The sequence below is a fragment of the Triticum aestivum genome, chromosome 7D, assembly GCF_018294505.1.
Source record: "Triticum aestivum cultivar Chinese Spring chromosome 7D, IWGSC CS RefSeq v2.1, whole genome shotgun sequence".
NCBI lineage: Eukaryota > Viridiplantae > Streptophyta > Magnoliopsida > Poales > Poaceae > Triticum > Triticum aestivum.
Window position 1 is genome coordinate 622860883 of NC_057814.1, and position 17375 is coordinate 622878257.

A 17375-nucleotide genomic window follows, 5' to 3' on the forward strand; every position below is an offset into this window, starting at 1 on the left:
GTATACCTTCGGTTTAGGAGGGGTAGCTTTGCTTGCAAATTAATAGCACTATTTAATTTATCAGCTACAGCTTCCTGGAAGGAGGAGTAATCTTTGTGCAATGGGTCTCTCATCACGTTGAAATGCACAAAGACAAGCCAGGGATATATACACATTAAGAGGGGCAATGTCAAGTCAAGGAGGAAAGCATCTTTTATCATAGCTTTTTGAGAAGAAAATTGGTTAAAGGGATGCTACGGTGGAGACAAAAACAGTGGGAAAGATGGGTTTGGAAAGTGGTGGACAACAGGAACCGGATAAAGTGCTTGGAACATATAGCACCAGAGAATTCCGCCGTAGGAACCAGCCTGTTGCCGGGTTTATTTATGAGGGAGGAACGGCTTAGCCTTTTGGTTGAGAATTTTTTTTTTGAGTTTTGATTCTTGCAAGAAAGCAATCGATGTGCGGTTGAAGGGTTTGATACCAATCAGTTCAGGAAGGACGTCACCATATTTTTCGGACAAACAAAAATTTAAGTCAGATATAATAAAAACGGGGTCACAAGATGTATACAAAAGCAACGTTACTGCACTTGCAAACTAAATAGCTCAATCTAGCAGGCGCATGGTGAAGTCATTTGGAAGGGTCGTGCATCGCGGCCTCCTCCTCGGCTCGCAGCGCAGAATCGGGTTGTCTTGTGCAGCACGCGCAGGGTTACCACACAGTCTTTGAAACCAAAATCTTCTAGGGGACCCCCTCCTAACTAGCAAACTATCTGCGCATGCACCTCTCATCAGCCTTATTTTCTGGTTCATTGAGCAGTGCCCGATGGCTTCGCCTCGACGAACATGGCCTCGGTTAACCCGTGCACCGTGCCGTATAATAGCAACCCCAACATGCACGACGCCATGGGCAGACGACGGAGCATGCGTACCGATTAGAGTATAATCTTATTGACCCTGTCATGAGCTCAAACCCATGCATATGCATGCACGCTATATCTCACTAGTAGAATGCCCGTGCGTTGCCACGGGCATTTTAAAAAATTGACTGGTTTGTCATGATAATGTTCAACTGGAAAAAACATATGGGGTTTATGGATATATGATATTCCCCCGCACACGTGGTGATTATGCCAATATTATGACACTGGCAAACCTCAAAAAAAAATATTATGACACTGGCAGAATCCACGCACTAAACATGTGATGGTGACCGGGCTTGGTTAGCGGTTGAAACGTGCCTACGTTTAAGAAATGTTTACTCAAAACAGATAGTTCCGGGGATAATTTATTTGAAGGAAAAGGAGATATTTGGGTACAACCCAAAGTACCGCATACATTTTAGGGAACAAATTTCATCAACTCACCATCTAAAATAGATGGACTTCTTATTAGGGGTAGATAGAGTTGCAGAATAATAGAAAACGATGTTATATATACTCCATGATGGACTTTCTTATTATGGCCAAAATTCTGTGAAGCAAATAGTGAAGACTCAATAGCATGAGTTGATGAATTTTCCTTTTAAAAGGTAAGTCACATAACACCTATAAATCTATTTTTCCTTCCTCTTGGACACACAATAAACCGTGTCATTGTATATAGAGGAAATAAACTAATAACTACAAACAATAGCCTTCTACTTTGCGCAACAATCAGTATAAATATATTTTTATGACATTGTGCTAACGGGATCTAGGGGGTGGCTGCCCCACCCATGCGTCGCCGTAAGTTGGAGGTTGCAGTAAATTGATAGTCTTGGAAGAGTGGGCTTGGTCAAGTCGGTCATGTAGTAGCTGCTAGTGACCTGATTCTGGACAACATTGTCCATCTTGCGGAACTCCTTGTGCATGCCAATGGGGAACGCAGAAGGCTTGGTCTCCTGCTTCTTTGTCTTGGTTGTCAACAGGACCACATTCACCTCCTTTTCAGCAGCTAGTTGCATCGAGTCTTCTTGTTTGACAGGTTAGAGTACAATCGGCTTGGACATTGTACAAGTAGCTGCCTCATTGGTCTCCTTGCCGAACTGAACCTTGCCACGACATTGCGAATTGCTACATCATCAGGTCATAGTACAATGCATGTTAGATAGTTATAGTTTATGATAACCTTTGCAGGCATGCTGAACAAGATATATTAAGGAACCAAAGATCAAAGGTAGCAGTAGCACATGCATAAAAGTTTCAGGCGATATTTCCATTTTTAGTGAAATGAAAGTAGAGAAGGACAAGCTAAGGCCATGTATGCACAACCAACATATGAAAGACCAATGTACTATAGTCGGCATCATTTCAGTTCATAGATAATCAGTGAACAAGAGGGCATCATTTTAGTTCAAAACCAACCTGCTATATAAATTCATGCTAATTGAAAGGGTAAAACTACTAACCCATCTTCAGTAATTCTACAGCCAGAGAAAGTTAGAACATAACTGCTCATTATAAATTCTAGAAATGATTTTCATCACTATTCCATGTTACAAAAGTACCCCCACCCAAAGGTTAAAACCTAAGAGAGAAAAAAATGTATTTCAGAGTTCATGTAATATCCAGAAAATATTGAGCATCAACTGCTCCACACATATTGCAGCCTAGAGAAAATGGCTATCTGAATTTCTAAGAACTTATGAATGCTTAATAAAATCAATTAGCTTTAGGAGAAACATACTCAAACACTATCTGAGTCAACTGTTACTCGTTAATTCCCTATTATGACTTTTTGTGCTAACATTACAACCTAAAACAGTAAATCATATAACAGCAAATTGAGGTACATCCAAGTGAATCGGACCCTGATTATTCTATATACAAAGGATCACCAATTGGTTTCTTATACATATATAAAGATTGATCCGCATATTGAATTTAGTATTATGACTTTTTGTGCTAATACTACAACCTAAAACAGTAAATCATATAACAGCAAATTGAGGTACATCCAAGTGAATCGGACCCTGATTATTCCATGTACAAAGGATCACCAATTGGTTTCTTATACATATATAAAGATTGATCCGCATATTGAATTTAGTATTATCAGAAGAATATGCGATTGATGCACATAACTATTGCTTGTGCTTAAAAAAATACAAATTGGCAATGTGGATGTAAAACTGCAACCAATGGTATAAAATGAGCTATTCTGCTTCCGCTCGTTAGATTTTCAAAGACGATTTAATGAGTGGCAAGCACAAACAATAGTTTCCGCTGCAAATAACCCCCAAAACGAAAAGGACACAAGCTAGTGTGGAATGGGTAATACACCAGAGACCACTATTGCACTAATTGACGATAAATAGATATAGAAGGTGGAGGGATAAATGTATCAATGGCTTTAAAACATGAAAATTCTTTAGACGAACTTGTAAGCAGGACTCACCTGTTCACACCTTCAGCACCAGATTCAAGCAAGAATAAACATACACACACATATGGAGTCTCATATTCCAACTATAGAATGGATCCATAACTGCATATTTCCTAATAAATTCATCAAATAATGTTTAATAAGCATAGCCATCTTGTATATATGGCTTTACTCTGGAGATAAAATTATTAATATCTGCTAGATACAATAATGTTCTAGACATCGCTGTGAGCAAACAATATGGGTCTCCAAATCTGAACTAACAATATTAGCCCAACAGTTTAGGAAATCTGCTCCTACATGCATGCATGATAGACCATCGATCTTATCTTCATCAACGAAAAGGAAAAGAATGAGAATAAAACAAATTGTAGTGACTGTGGGTACGAACATTTTCAGCAATCAGCAGTCATGCATTTAAAATGTCTGAGATGCTTCCGATTCCCCCACCAATTGAAACACCCTGATAAAAGCACTAATCAGATCCAGCGACTCGGCAAAAATACAAAAAAGGAAAAGAGCTTCCACTAAAAGCAATTGGTACCGTTCTTTCCTTCTTCTTATTTTCCGAAGGCAACCAATTTTGATCTCTCAAAGCTTCATCAGCTGCACATAGAGCATATATGCTATAAATCCCATTCTTTCATTCTTCCGATTTTCCGAAGGCAGACAATTTGGATCCCTGAAAGACTCATCAACTGCACATAGAGCATATGCTATAAATCCCGATATAGATCTACTGTCATGGAAACAAAAATGTTCAATAACCAATTCGAAATATGAAACAAAGTTTAACTATGAGACATAAAACATCACCAGTTACATATTAGTCATATGATAGCATCTCATCAGAACATAACAGATTTCCAATTGTAGAAGAGAGACAATCGGTCTACCACAATGAACGTGTAATTAATAACTTCTATCTACTTAAATCATAGAGATACCTGGCAGAAGAAACGTCAAAAATAGGTCCAACAAAGTGTTGTGGCATTGTAGACTGTTACTCCAAATGGCACTGAAGATAAGGGTCCTTATATCAGTACCAGTTATCACATGACAGTATTGCAGCATTGTCTACGGGAAAGCATGTATAGTATGCTGAAACATAACAACCTTATTTAAATTTCTCTTGAGCGGCTTATACATGAAATCCAAGAATGCACCGATACAGATACATGTATTAGTATAAGGCTGATAAGGATACGTAAATTCTCCATTTCCTAAAAGCACCAATATGGGGATACGCTTTTTTTAGTTCACAAAAAATATATCATCACCATCAGCTAATTAAAATTCAGTTCATTGAATCAGTACACAACTTCATCAGCATTTTGTGCATAACATTCCCATCAGCGAGGGTGAGTTACCGAGCATGGCACAGAGCAGGGCGACCTCGGCAGGTGTGGGCAGAGTGCTCACCAGTCCGGTCAGATCTGCCAACATCCCGAGCTCCACCATGGCAGGCAACTCAAAGTCCCGGCCTTTGGCGAGAGAACAAACACAACCATTAGTCAACAAGATGAGAAGAAGCAAGAAATCACGCTGGATCAAAAGGATGTCAAGTAGCAATTCATATATGATAAATCACAAGTGGAACAATCATGTGCAGAAAACGGAACAACAATCCAATCTCACGGCGACAGTGGGAAAACCAATTTATACCGGATAGTTAGGCCTCGTGTCCACGCCTCCTCGTCGAAGAAATACATGGGAGTGACAACTACAAAACTAAAGCAAAACAACACAGAAGAAACCTACCCATGAGAATAGAAAAATAACTAAAATAATAATAATTGGAAGAGAATGAATGGAGTTACCGTCAGCCAGCTAAGGTCTTGATCATTAGTTTCCTTTTATTTTGAGGGATTGATTGTTACTTTCCTACCCAGGCAAACATATAACTAATAATATATATGCTGTGAAAGAAAAATAAGATATAGAGTAGCCTTAGAAATACTTCTCTTTTCCTACTTAAGTGATGGTGTACGAGCATGAATTAAATCTAATTTTGAGGGGTTGCATACGAGATTGTATTCAATAATTCATATGATAGCAAAAAAAATGCTTCCATCCTGATCTTTCACACCCAATAATTATTTGTCTTATCCTTTATAACATATTGTATATCTATTTCCCACATTAATATCTATTTCCCTAGCACTACATGACCATCAGGTAATGTAGGTGCTGAACATTACGACTGATAAGCTTCTTGTCAGCAAAAACGCTTTAAAAGTCAACGCTGAAAAGATAGTACATCTACTGGAAGCAGCAAGAATGCAGCACACAATTACATACATATATCATTTATAAATGTAATCTTCGTTCCTACTTAACAATGAAACTGGCAGCGGGGATGCATAATATAAACCCAGATGCAATAATTGATGTCTATATTTTACTGGGTGATGGGAACATGTAGGCTGCATCATACGAATCCATAAGCAATTGGAATTCTGCAAGGAGGCAAACAAATCGCTATGTGAGAATGACTCTTTCCTCGATAATGGCTGTTTTTATGTTTCGAACAAAACAACGGCAAAGCTTATGAGACCTTGTTTGGTCTGATCCTATGAGACAATGTAAGCCCTGCCCAAATTGAACAACACTACAGAGGACTAAAAAACAGAGTGCAAATTCAGGAGGACTAAACCATTACATACCCAGTGGTCGTTCACATCGACTATCTTAGTCCTGCGTCGTTCTCCAACAGCACATCGTCCATGGCCATGGCCTCGCACAACGTCGTCCAGCGCAGCAGCGATGCCTGCTTCACACGTTCTTCCAGTTTACGCTCCCCACATGCCGCAAAAGACCAACGAAACACATCCGTGCACGAATCATTCAACAAGGTGGCCCAAATCAGTGCCAATTCAAGGCCAGCAGTAGCAAAAATAATGTACATAATGAGAATTTCAAAAGGAAAGATCATGCATATATATATATATATATATATATATATATATATATATATATATATATATATATATATATATATATATATATATATATGGAAAATCCATCCTACCACCCAGTGGTAGTTACCCCATATGTCTCATATACTATGTGGTACTATATATACTACCTAAAAATTAGTATATATACTACCTAATCATTGTTATATACTACATACTACACGTACATACTCTTGATTTCGACGAATAGTACATACAACATACAAAATGCAAGTGGTGGTAACTACCACTGCTTGTAGGAAACATTTTGAGGAATCCAAGAATCAGGTAAAAGTTAAATGTCAAATGTATAGGGAATATTAGTATTATCTTTCTCATACCTTCTCTTAATTCTGGAAAAGACAATGATTAGAGATATATATACCATGCAGATAATTGAGATTTTGTTAACACGTGCTACACACATCAACCTGCACTGTGTTGGTAAATTATTCAGAAAAAAATTAAATTGACATAGAGCAGGAAGAAATCATATTTCAGTCTTGAAATAGAAAAATAGCATACCTATTATCCCATCTCAGTAAATATTTGCCACTCAAGACAGTAGTACAATAATCTATACCAACAATATAGGGCAGGTCATAACCAAAAACTCAAGACGAGTTTGAGCTCTTTATTGAGAATCAGACCAAGAACCATAGAAAATTTAAGAAAGAAGACGGAAGATGAGGCATAGCTTACTGTGTGGTTGGACCCGATCCAGCCGAAGAGGAAGCAATCAGGCATCATGGACCCTGTTGCGGAAGGCCTCGATGGCAAATAAGGACCCCAGCCGGCAGGACGGTGTTTTGAGCAATGGCAAGACAGAGACGTCGACGTGCTTCACGAGCAGCCCCGGGACAGACTCCTCAAACACCTCCGCTGCTGTTCAACGACGGGTCAGGTACGTCTGTGTCTGTGCGTGCGTGAGCAAAGAGAAGAAGGTTCAGATCAGATAGCGTACTGGCGTGGAGGAGGCCTTGCGAAGAGAGCCCATCCTCGAGATGCCCGATCCATACCATACTGCATCCCGCGCAGCCGCCGTTGACGACCGAAGCACATCGTCCGACTTCGATTCCATCCAGTGGGAGGTCCGCGACATCCATATGGAGCCACCTCCGTTGCCAATTCCACCTCCCGAGTACCGCATCACCTGGCTGTCTTCTTCATCTCCGGCAAGCCAACGCCATCGGGTTTCCGTAACCTCCACGACGCCTCAAGAGTGGAGTAGCCACAGGGGTCGCGATGTGGGCGCTGAAAAGGGAGGAGGTGGGCAGGGCTCCGAGGGATGCGTCGGTGCGCGGAGAGAGAGACAGGAGTCGCCGCCGCCGCCGCCGTGATCCAGATCGAATTCCCAGGCGCAGGGAGAGATCGTTAGTTTTTTTCTTCGTGTGAGGGGTCGTCGTATACGGTTCTTTTTCGCGAGGGCGGTCGTCGTCCGTTTTTTTTCTCGCGCGAGGGGGCATCGTGCTTGGGTGCGAGGGAGGTGGGAGGAGAGACGAAAAAAACCAGCGAAAATAAACCGCGGAGACTATTCATCAACTCGTCCATTAGGAGTAGAGACTAAGCCCAAGCACATTCTCATTTGCTACTAGATATTGACCCACATATACGACCAACTTTTCAATCTCAACTAATAAAACAATAAGCAAATTAACACCCGTTCATGTTCCATACATAATAAAGAGTACTGTACTGACTAAAACTCCATCAAAACACAAGGGGAAAAAACTCACAACCTTCTTCCTAAACACGCATGCCATTTATAAAGCTAACCTAAAAGATATTGCACCAGCAACTAGCTAGCCATCAAGCTGCTGCATCATGCAACGTTGGTTTTTGAGGCCAATCATGCAACGTAGTCCATCCTCGAGATGCCCGATCCATACCATACTGCATCCCGCGCAGCCGCCGTTGACGACCGAAGCACATCGTCCGACTTCGATTCCATCCAGTGGGAGGTCCGCGACATCCATATGGAGCCACCTCCGTTGCCAATTCCACCTCCCGAGTACCGCATCACCTGGCTGTCTTCTTCATCTCCGGCAAGCCAACGCCATCGGGTTTCCGTAACCTCCACGACGCCTCAAGAGTGGAGTAGCCACAGGGGTCGCGATGTGGGCGCTGAAAAGGGAGGAGGTGGGCAGGGCTCCGAGGGATGCGTCGGTGCGCGGAGAGAGAGACAGGAGTCGCCGCCGCCGCCGCCGTGATCCAGATCGAATTCCCAGGCGCAGGGAGAGATCGTTAGTTTTTTTCTTCGTGTGAGGGGTCGTCGTATACGGTTCTTTTTCGCGAGGGCGGTCGTCGTCCGTTTTTTTTTCTCGCGCGAGGGGGGCATCGTGCTTGGGTGCGAGGGAGGTGGGAGGAGAGACGAAAAAAACCAGCGAAAATAAACCGCGGAGACTATTCATCAACTCGTCCATTAGGAGTAGAGACTAAGCCCAAGCACATTCTCATTTGCTACTAGATATTGACCCACATATACGACCAACTTTTCAATCTCAACTAATAAAACAATAAGCAAATTAACACCCGTTCATGTTCCATACATAATAAAGAGTACTGTACTGACTAAAACTCCATCAAAACACAAGGGGAAAAAACTCACAACCTTCTTCCTAAACACGCATGCCATTTATAAAGCTAACCTAAAAGATATTGCACCAGCAACTAGCTAGCCATCAAGCTGCTGCATCATGCAACGTTGGTTTTTGAGGCCAATCATGCAACGTAGTCCTCATCAAGAAACTCCATCAAAGGCTGTTGCAGCGCCTTCATTACAGCTTCCCACCCAGCATGTGTTGGGTGTGTCTGGTCCCAGTAGAACATCCTGTCAGGAGTATCGCATAGGTCGTACAAGCGCTTCCCTGAATTGCTACGCTCTCCACAGTACCCTCCCTTATAGGTACTCTCGCAGCACGGGGTCAGTTTGCCCTTGAAATTCTTGGACTCGGCCGACCCTCCACCTGCATGCATGCACAAAAACAATTTTACATAGTTACATAATCAAGTTCATACATTGGAAACCAGATTTGGCTTACAACATACACGCGAATATGTGTATTTACCAGGGGCATGATTGATGATGTCAGTGAAAGCGGTGTAGAGGTCCAGTATGTGAACGTTGTCCCTTTCTTCGAGCATTTGCTTTAGATACTTGTTGTGCACGGATGCGCCATAATTGCCGAGAAGATCACACGTGGTGTAGTTGTTTGAACTAGTATGCAAAGGCGTGCAACCAATGGGATGCAAGTTGTTTACTATCACCTTTCTCACACCAAGCATCTGCAGTTGCGCCACATTATCTAGAATCTCAGTCGCCACGTTTCCGACATAAGTATCTAGCTGCACGCAGGAGAAGTTAATTAGCAAGGTGGAGATCGATATATTAATTGATGGTGTAACTTGTATGTGTGAGTATGCTAGCTACTACTTACATCATCGAAGCTTGTGTAGAAGCCAGTCTCAATGTCGGAGTCGCTCATGTAATCATTGCCGGAGATGGCGATGAGCGCGATGGAGTGGTGAAGCTGATGTGTTGAGATGACCCCGTCCTTGACAAGCCTCTTGAAAGTTTGAACCTGTGCGGCAAGGGTCGGCACCTTCTTGGTCTTCACCTTGAAGACACCAGCGCCACCAGAAGCAAAGGTCATGCCAGATGAGTCACAAGATTGATCTTCTGTGAGCTCGTACGCTGGAGGGGCTTCATGGAGACCCAACATCCTTGCTGCAAGGACAAGGCAGTAGATAGGAACGATTATTTTGGATGCACCTAGATGTATAATAAAATTCTCTAGCTAACCAAATACTTGAATAATATTCGAGTACACGTACCTATAAAATCTGATTGCATCCTGTAGTTGGAGAAGCGCCCGGTCAAAACAGGAGACGTAGAATAATGAGAGTTGAGATAGGAGCCGTAGGGGTAGCTCCATTGGCGCGATGTCTTTTCACCGGTGATGTTGGGACGGTTGCCGTTGTCGACAAAGTCGTCGCCGAAGACGAACATGCTGGACCATTGGTTCCTCGCCCCCTGGGCAGAAGGTGTACCTCGGGCCTCCACGCGAGCAGCTGTAACATAGATCGATCATGTCAGTACGTGCGTGCGTGCACGCTGGAAGAACATGAAGAACGGGACAAGATTGAAGTGATGTAGTAATAGCGCTAGCAACAGATATCCAAAAGGAAAACAAGGAGGCACGCCAGCAGCTAACATCTGAAAGAAAGACATGGGGGCAATGCGTGTGTACCATCAAAGAAGACGAGGATGAGGAGAAGACAGACAACAGCCGGCGGAAGCTTCATGGCTGCGAAGCCTGCGAGGGCAGCCGTCCAGCGCCCGGCGAGGAAGCAGATGATGTAGAGGGTGCCGCGGAGGATGGGATTGGATCGTGGCGTGGACGTAGGGCTATATTTATAGGAGGAAGAATGCAGCTGTTGTTAACTTCGATTCAACTTCTTACCTCTGACGATCAACTTGCAGGAGAAGCGCATGCGCACGCGCATGTCTTTCACCGACCTTCCTTTTCAAAAAAAAAATGTCTTTCACAGACCTTATCTCGTTGAAGTTCCAGATTCATCCTCAAGATTCCGCCGAACCTACGAGTCGGCTTCCCCACCTCACCAGTGAATGCTCCTCACGTACTAATTTTATCCGGGTCATCCGGGTCATTTTTTCTCCGCGCATACCGAATTTTATGCCCGATGTACCTTCTAGATCGTGGCCCCTCTTTCCAGCCAACACAATGTGGGTTTAAACCCTGTTCCGGAGTACCGAAATATCAAACTCGTATATAAGGAGCTGTATCCATCGTTGTAAAGTAAGCTTGACACTTTTTCTTTTGTGTGGAAAGTAAGCTTGATACTAATAGAAAGAAAAACAGCTTCATGCAAGATTCAATGCCTCTCGCTCCTTCCTCGCTTGTGTTCATAGCTCATCACTAGGGCTCGTGGCTCATAGTTCAGGCTAACAATTCGCATCATAGCCTCTCGTAAAGCATGCTAAGGGGCAGTGAAAGGAAACGTGATTAGCATCCTCCGAGAGAGCGCAAACCGTGCAATTCCCCTTGGAGGGCCCACTCCGTTTAGCCACGCTGGTAGTGGCCGGGAGACGATTATGAAACATTTGCCAAAGGAAGATTTTCACTTTAAGAGGGAGACTAGCGATCCATAGCCCCATAGCTACGTCCAGCAAGGGCCCTTCGCAAGCTTGGCATACAACGACTTAACCGAGAATTGGCGAGAGGCGGTGGGTGCCATGACATCATGTTCATGTCAGCAGATAACGTAATAGCGAGTCCCAGTTGGTGGCTTCTTTGGAAGAAAGCTCACAACGGAAAGAATCGCCGGCAGGAGGTGCTGAGAGCCTCGGCCATCGAGATATCTGGGTCAACTGCAATTGCATACAGATCCCGAATCTTAATCCAAAGGGGACCAAGTTTGAGTCACGAGTGAAACCAAAATCTAATGGATTTGTCATTTTGAACCTTGAATTTAGCTCCTAAAGCGAAGACAGGTTTGAACACTTGTTAGTGCTAAAACCGGCGGATCTCGATAGGGGGTCCCAAGCTGGTTATCTCGGCACGATGGTAACAGGAGAAAAAAGGGACACGGTGTTTACCCAGGTTCCGGCCCTCTCGATGAGGTAAAACTCTACTCGTACTATTGTTTATATTCCGGTGATAGGGTACAAAGTACAAGATGATCTACCTCAAGATCATATGTATGAGTTCTATCCTCTAAAACCTTGAAAATGTGACTCTGTAGACTAAGCCCCTCGGCTTATATAGGCACCTAGGGTATTTAGGGTTTACACGTGGTCGGTTACAATCTAGAGATAAACATGTGATCATTCAAATACACCTTGAATTCTACGCCAACTCTTTGGAGGTCTCCATCTTGATTACGCCGAGCACCAGGGCACACATGGCCCATTCTTCAGTTGTTGGTGAATCATTGGCCTGGCCCATGAATGGCAAGCCGATGTGATGTGTACACCCTAATCCAGTAGCCCCTGAACTAGTCTTCTAGCTGAGGGCATCGGGTTTTTCCTCGCAACAGCTTCATTATCCTGGTCTTTGGCTTTGTAGGAGAGTTATGTCTTCCATGTCAGCTCCAGAATCCGAGGACATATTCAAAACCGTGGTCTTCTTGTTCAAGAAGAGAGCCCGCCATTGCTACCTATAAGATCGCCGAGGGCCCTGCCCACAACTGTTGACCTATAGCAGTGGCCAGGGCCAGTCCTGAGATTTCGGGGGCCCAAGGCAAAGCTACAACCCGAGGCTCTTTAAAATAAAGGTTAAAATATTTACCAATGTATATATGTATACATGAAATCTGGCTGATAAACATTTTCAAAGTACATCAAAAACACCATTCATATCAAATATATAAATACCTTATGTAATTGCATCGTTGAGGCTACCAATAATGGATGCGTTGCAGTCTTCCCTCAACAACCTCTCACCTCTGTACCGGCGATGGGAAATCCATGCATGGTAGATCCTACAGGTTGGAGATCAAACATCACACATAGGTCTGGTCGCACGGTCGGAGTAGCAAAGGACGAATGGGGCTGTCATTTTTGAGAAAACAACGGTCAATATTTGATTGTTTATCAATCATTTGGTAAGTGGAATTGACAATTCTATACCGGAAAAATGATCCAACAATACCTCATATTTTCCTTAGAGATGCCATGCTAAGGGCTAATAGGAGTTAATCAAATGTCAATCTACTCAACTACAAGTTGTGATCTTCCTTAATAAAATCCAGAAAGAACATAGTATTGCATCCTCTGCCCGTTCCATTCTGATTTTGCTGCTGCCCTATATGTTCGGTTCCTGAATTATTTGTATCAGCATCATGTCCACGAGTCATGGGAACAATATATACGTTGCTAAGATTTTCCATCTTCATCACTTAGCAAGTCTGGATAGTAGGCAACATATAACGAATCATATCAAGGTGTACATGAAGGAAACAATCAATTGGGATGTGTGAACAACGGAGGAGGGAGATTAGGAAGGAAAGATGGGTTCATGACGTACAATATTGGATCGGCACGGCCGCGCGGAAGAATTGCACGCAGTAGTCACTGAATTTGTCCCACAAATCAAAGTAATACCATGGTTGCGGCGGCGCCAACCACAAGCTAGGGCTTCCCCGCGATGTGGAATGACCAGGAAGGATCTCAGTGGTTGCGGGGAGCCAGGAAAGAACCAATTCCGTTCACTAATCAAGCGATCTCAACATGTCGAATGCGTCATCTGCGCCGTGCACTGCAATTGCTACTAGGCCTTTTGCGGTTGGGCCATACCCAGTACACATTAGTACATAGGATATACCCTAGGCGTATTGTCCGACCCATACAACGTACTTGACACACACCGAGCAGACAAGTGGGCTTCCTTTTATAGGTAGAATTCTACCAGAGCAAGCAGCTACTTCAGAGATGATGCCAAACCAAATGATAAGAACGAAACCATTGCGTTAATCTCTTTCGAAGCATTGCACACATCTGCAAGATGACGACATCCATCTTCAGTAACAAGATAAATCCAGGAGACATGTTTGCCAAACTTATTGCTTTTGTTCATTAGTGCAACGAGGTTATACAATCGAGGGACACACGTCCTAATTTCTCTTATAGTCGACAGAATCGTAATCCATAAGCATCGGCGAACATGAATAGCCAAACTGCCTCGTTGTACTCCCTCTGTAAGAAGTACAAGACTTTTCAGATGAATGGTCTTATATTTCTTTAGATGGAAGTATAAGTGTGCTAGGAAGTTAATAACGCAAAATCCTAGAAAATCAGCAGAGGTGCAGAGGTGCAACGGGACAGCATGGGTAATTCCCAACCAACGATGATTCCTAGCGTAATTCCCACAGGTACAAAGGTATCGCTGCTGCATAAATTGCACTAAAGGGGTTACAATACATATATAGGTTCCAGGTAACAGAGTCAGGTGAAACATAGCTTCGAGAACAAAGTTCAAGACATAGTAATGAGCTACGAAACCAGCAACACAACTAGCAGCATCCTTAAGATAATACATAAATTTTCTAAACGAGTGCTTCACCGCCCCCTAACTGCCTCACTTTCTTCACACACGGAAGACGATCAGAGCAATTCTCGCTTGGCCCTTCAGCTACCTCAGTGTAGCTCCTCTTTGTTGGTCTATAAAAATTTTCAGCCAATGTCTTGACCTCATTAAGAAACTGATTTCTCCCTTCAGGTAAAAGCCTAAGTTTAACAAGGCAGTCCTTTATTTTGCAATACGTGGGAAAATCAATCTTCTTTTGTGCATCACCTGCTGCAGCTTCTGCTAAATCTATCATCTTCAGCACATCACCCTCAAACCACTGTATCGAAACACAAAATAACATTGTTTATTAATACCACTAATTGATATATTCCAAAATATTTTGTTGGATACAATAGCTTGTTCAGAAATGAGCTGTAATAACCTCAGTTGGACGCCATTCTTCAAGAAATGCTGGGGTCAGAATCTTTGCCATAGCTTCTGCATACAGCCGGTCATCCTTGATAAGTGAACCAATATCAGGAACCAGCTTGTCACAGATCTCACGTATTGTCTTGGCAGAATGCTTCAACCTTGTACCACATCGATCCACTAAACCAATAAGGTTTATAAAGTTTCTATCAACCTGCACGGATCAACAAGAACAGGAACAAGATTACATCAACTTGCACAAGCTGCAAAGGATAATTCAAAGCGGAAAAAAATCAACACCAAATGCAACATAAACAAGCATTACAAATTAAAATCCTGGATGCTGTTGTAGTGAGTGAGGCAGAAGTAGAGACCTAAGATCTGTTTTCTCTCAGCGTGTTTGGCCTCCTCAACCCCCTATTCCCCAACCAAACACTGCATAATATTGTCTCGTACCTCTTAAATTCCCATTCTCTACCACTAATAATTACCCACAACCAAACAGGCTGTCTATGTCATTGAGTCCATTGTACAAGTTTGGTTTTGAAGAAAGGAGAGTAGGATAATGTATAAACTAGCTAGGTGACCCAATAGTACCCATTAGTGTCAGCACTAGCATCTGTACACAAAAGGAATAACAATAAGGCACAATAGTAAGAGCAAAAGCAGAAAAATGGAAGGGCGTACTCAAGAGAAGGGTACAACTGCAAGAAAATTCAGTTCTTACCGCTTCTGTAGGAATATTGATTTCATATTTATCCATGCAGTCTCTCAATCCTTTGGATAATGGAAGAAGATACTCGCGAGTGATGTTGCATCTTTCTATACGTACAAAATCATACAGCACATTCCTTAACCCCCACATCAGTTCATGAATAACTTCTTTGTCGTCAAAGCAATCAATTTCTAGCCAAAAAAAAAGTTTGTTACTGATACGTTAGCAGTGACCACTCCTCATGAAAAGACACAGACGAACTACTACAGACATTTACTGACCAGTTTGGATTTGATGGCATCTCTAAGGTCTTCATTCCCAACAATTAACTGTCTTCCATCAGAACAGCACTTCCTGATTGTATCAGCAAGCCTCTTACCAGGACCATCATCAAGCACAACAGACTTGTGATCAACCTTTACGAACTCAAACAAATCAATAACCTGGTAAGAAAGTAACAGTGTGTTATTAGAGAGAAAAGTCATAAATGAAGCATAGAGTGTTATTAGAGGAGCGTGTCGTATCAGTAACAGAGTGCTATTAGAGAGAATTTTATCAACAGATTACATCATTATTATTAAATTACTGTTTGAGATGGTTACATCATCGTTATTTTGCTGCGTAAGATATTCTGGATGTACTCTTTAATGACAGTGATAGCCAAGACAAAACAAAAATTAAAACAAGCACATACATGGATTATGATCAGTCATGAGTGCAAAGCAAATAAGAGAGCACAACCAAAGAAAATGCTAATATAAACATTGTAGAATCAGAAATACTAACATCTGTGGCAAAGCTCCTCCTGATAAACCAAGACCACAGACTCTGTACAAATAACAAAGTGAAGGTTCATAAGAAACAGAATTCAAGTGACTGACATGCAAGGACGGTTTGGAAATGGTTGCACACAAACCTCTGGTCCATAAACTGCAGCTTCCCAAACACTGAAGAAGGCAAAACCCGTCGGAGTCTCCAGTACCGCAGTCGAAACAAAATCCAGTGCCATCACTTTTCTGGTCCCGCTCAAAAGAACACAACAATTGGTTGACACATAACCGAATAACAGAAAAAAGAAGGAAAATCACACGAACAGAAATATTTTCTATGACCGAATCCTGATAGATTCAGGGATGTGCTGCCCACCTAGGAAAACCCTATCTGGTCCTCTTTTCCTTAAGTAGGGCAACTACCTAATGATGTGAACAAAACCGAAAACATATCCAACACGGTTACTAAACGCACACTCAAATAGGGATAACCACCTATCACAGTGGTGTTACCATATTAAGAATTTAAGATAGAACAAACTAAAATCAGTGGAATTTGCTCATGGGATGTTATTGACTAGATAGACAAATCAAAAGATCCAGGTAGGAACAGGACGTAATAAATCCAGTATAAAGCTACTTGCATGGATCCCTCATCCCACAACTGTTTACAACCACAAGAAATCAATTTAGATCTAGATCCTCACCAACAAGAATCGATAGCGAAATAAGAACCCATTACTAGTCAAGGAGCCGCTAAGGGGAGCCTGCGTAGAGGGGAAGGAATCATGTGCAGGTGCATGCACGAGCAGCGCATGAATATATACCTCGGCAGCGGCGGAAGGCCGTCTTGGGCGTGGAAGATGAACGCGGCTAGACGCGGATCTGGACCGCGCTAGAGTGCAGGTGCCCTCGGTTTGAAAGACGGGAAACACTTTCTATCACACGACTGATAGAAGGCATTCACTGCTGACGTTGCTCTTAAAAATCCGTAGATGTGTTTCCAAACCCAATTGATTCTCTTCCCACGTCTCACCTATAATCCCTCCCTGCATTAACTCACTTTCCCAAACCCATCCGTCCCTCGATCCATCTCGCCCTTCTGATTCCTCTCCAGCCCTAAGCTC

At 42.7% G+C, this 17375-nt stretch overlaps 1 protein-coding gene and 2 long non-coding RNA genes across 3 annotated transcripts; all 3 read right to left on the reverse strand.

Moving 5' to 3' along the window:
* Positions 1 to 3350: 3350 nt before the first annotated feature.
* Positions 3351 to 3989, reverse strand: LOC123165358 (uncharacterized). Its single transcript, XR_006482937.1, has 3 exons — positions 3892 to 3989; positions 3739 to 3810; positions 3351 to 3460 (listed from the first exon to the last, which is right to left on the reverse strand). It is a non-coding gene; the product is annotated as an uncharacterized lncRNA (long non-coding RNA).
* Positions 3990 to 6600: 2611 nt separating this feature from the next.
* LOC123166172 (uncharacterized) lies at positions 6601 to 7074 on the reverse strand. Its single transcript, XR_006483387.1, has 3 exons — positions 7007 to 7074; positions 6830 to 6881; positions 6601 to 6740 (listed from the first exon to the last, which is right to left on the reverse strand). It is a non-coding gene; the product is annotated as an uncharacterized lncRNA (long non-coding RNA).
* Positions 7075 to 8813: 1739 nt separating this feature from the next.
* LOC123167599 (GDSL esterase/lipase At3g09930-like) lies at positions 8814 to 10713 on the reverse strand. The gene is made up of 5 exons (XM_044585434.1): positions 10555 to 10713; positions 10139 to 10375; positions 9742 to 10031; positions 9373 to 9649; positions 8814 to 9270 (listed from the first exon to the last, which is right to left on the reverse strand). The coding sequence occupies exons 1-5, from the start codon at positions 10607 to 10609 to the stop codon at positions 9026 to 9028; spliced, it is 1104 nt and encodes a 367-aa protein (XP_044441369.1). The 5' UTR covers positions 10610 to 10713; the 3' UTR covers positions 8814 to 9025.
* Between the last annotated feature and the right edge of the window lie 6662 nt (positions 10714 to 17375).

Coding starts and splice junctions, on each gene's coding strand:
- LOC123167599 (XM_044585434.1), bottom strand. CDS start 10,609: ATGAAGCTTCCGCCGGCTGTTGTCTGTCTTCTCCTCATCCTCGTCTTC. Junction 10,376..10,554: donor CATCCTCGTCTTCTTTGATG/GTACACACGCAT, acceptor TCTATGTTACAG/CTGCTCGCGTGGAGGCCCGA. Junction 10,032..10,138: donor GATGCAATCAGATTTTATAG/GTACGTGTACTC, acceptor TTGTCCTTGCAG/CAAGGATGTTGGGTCTCCAT.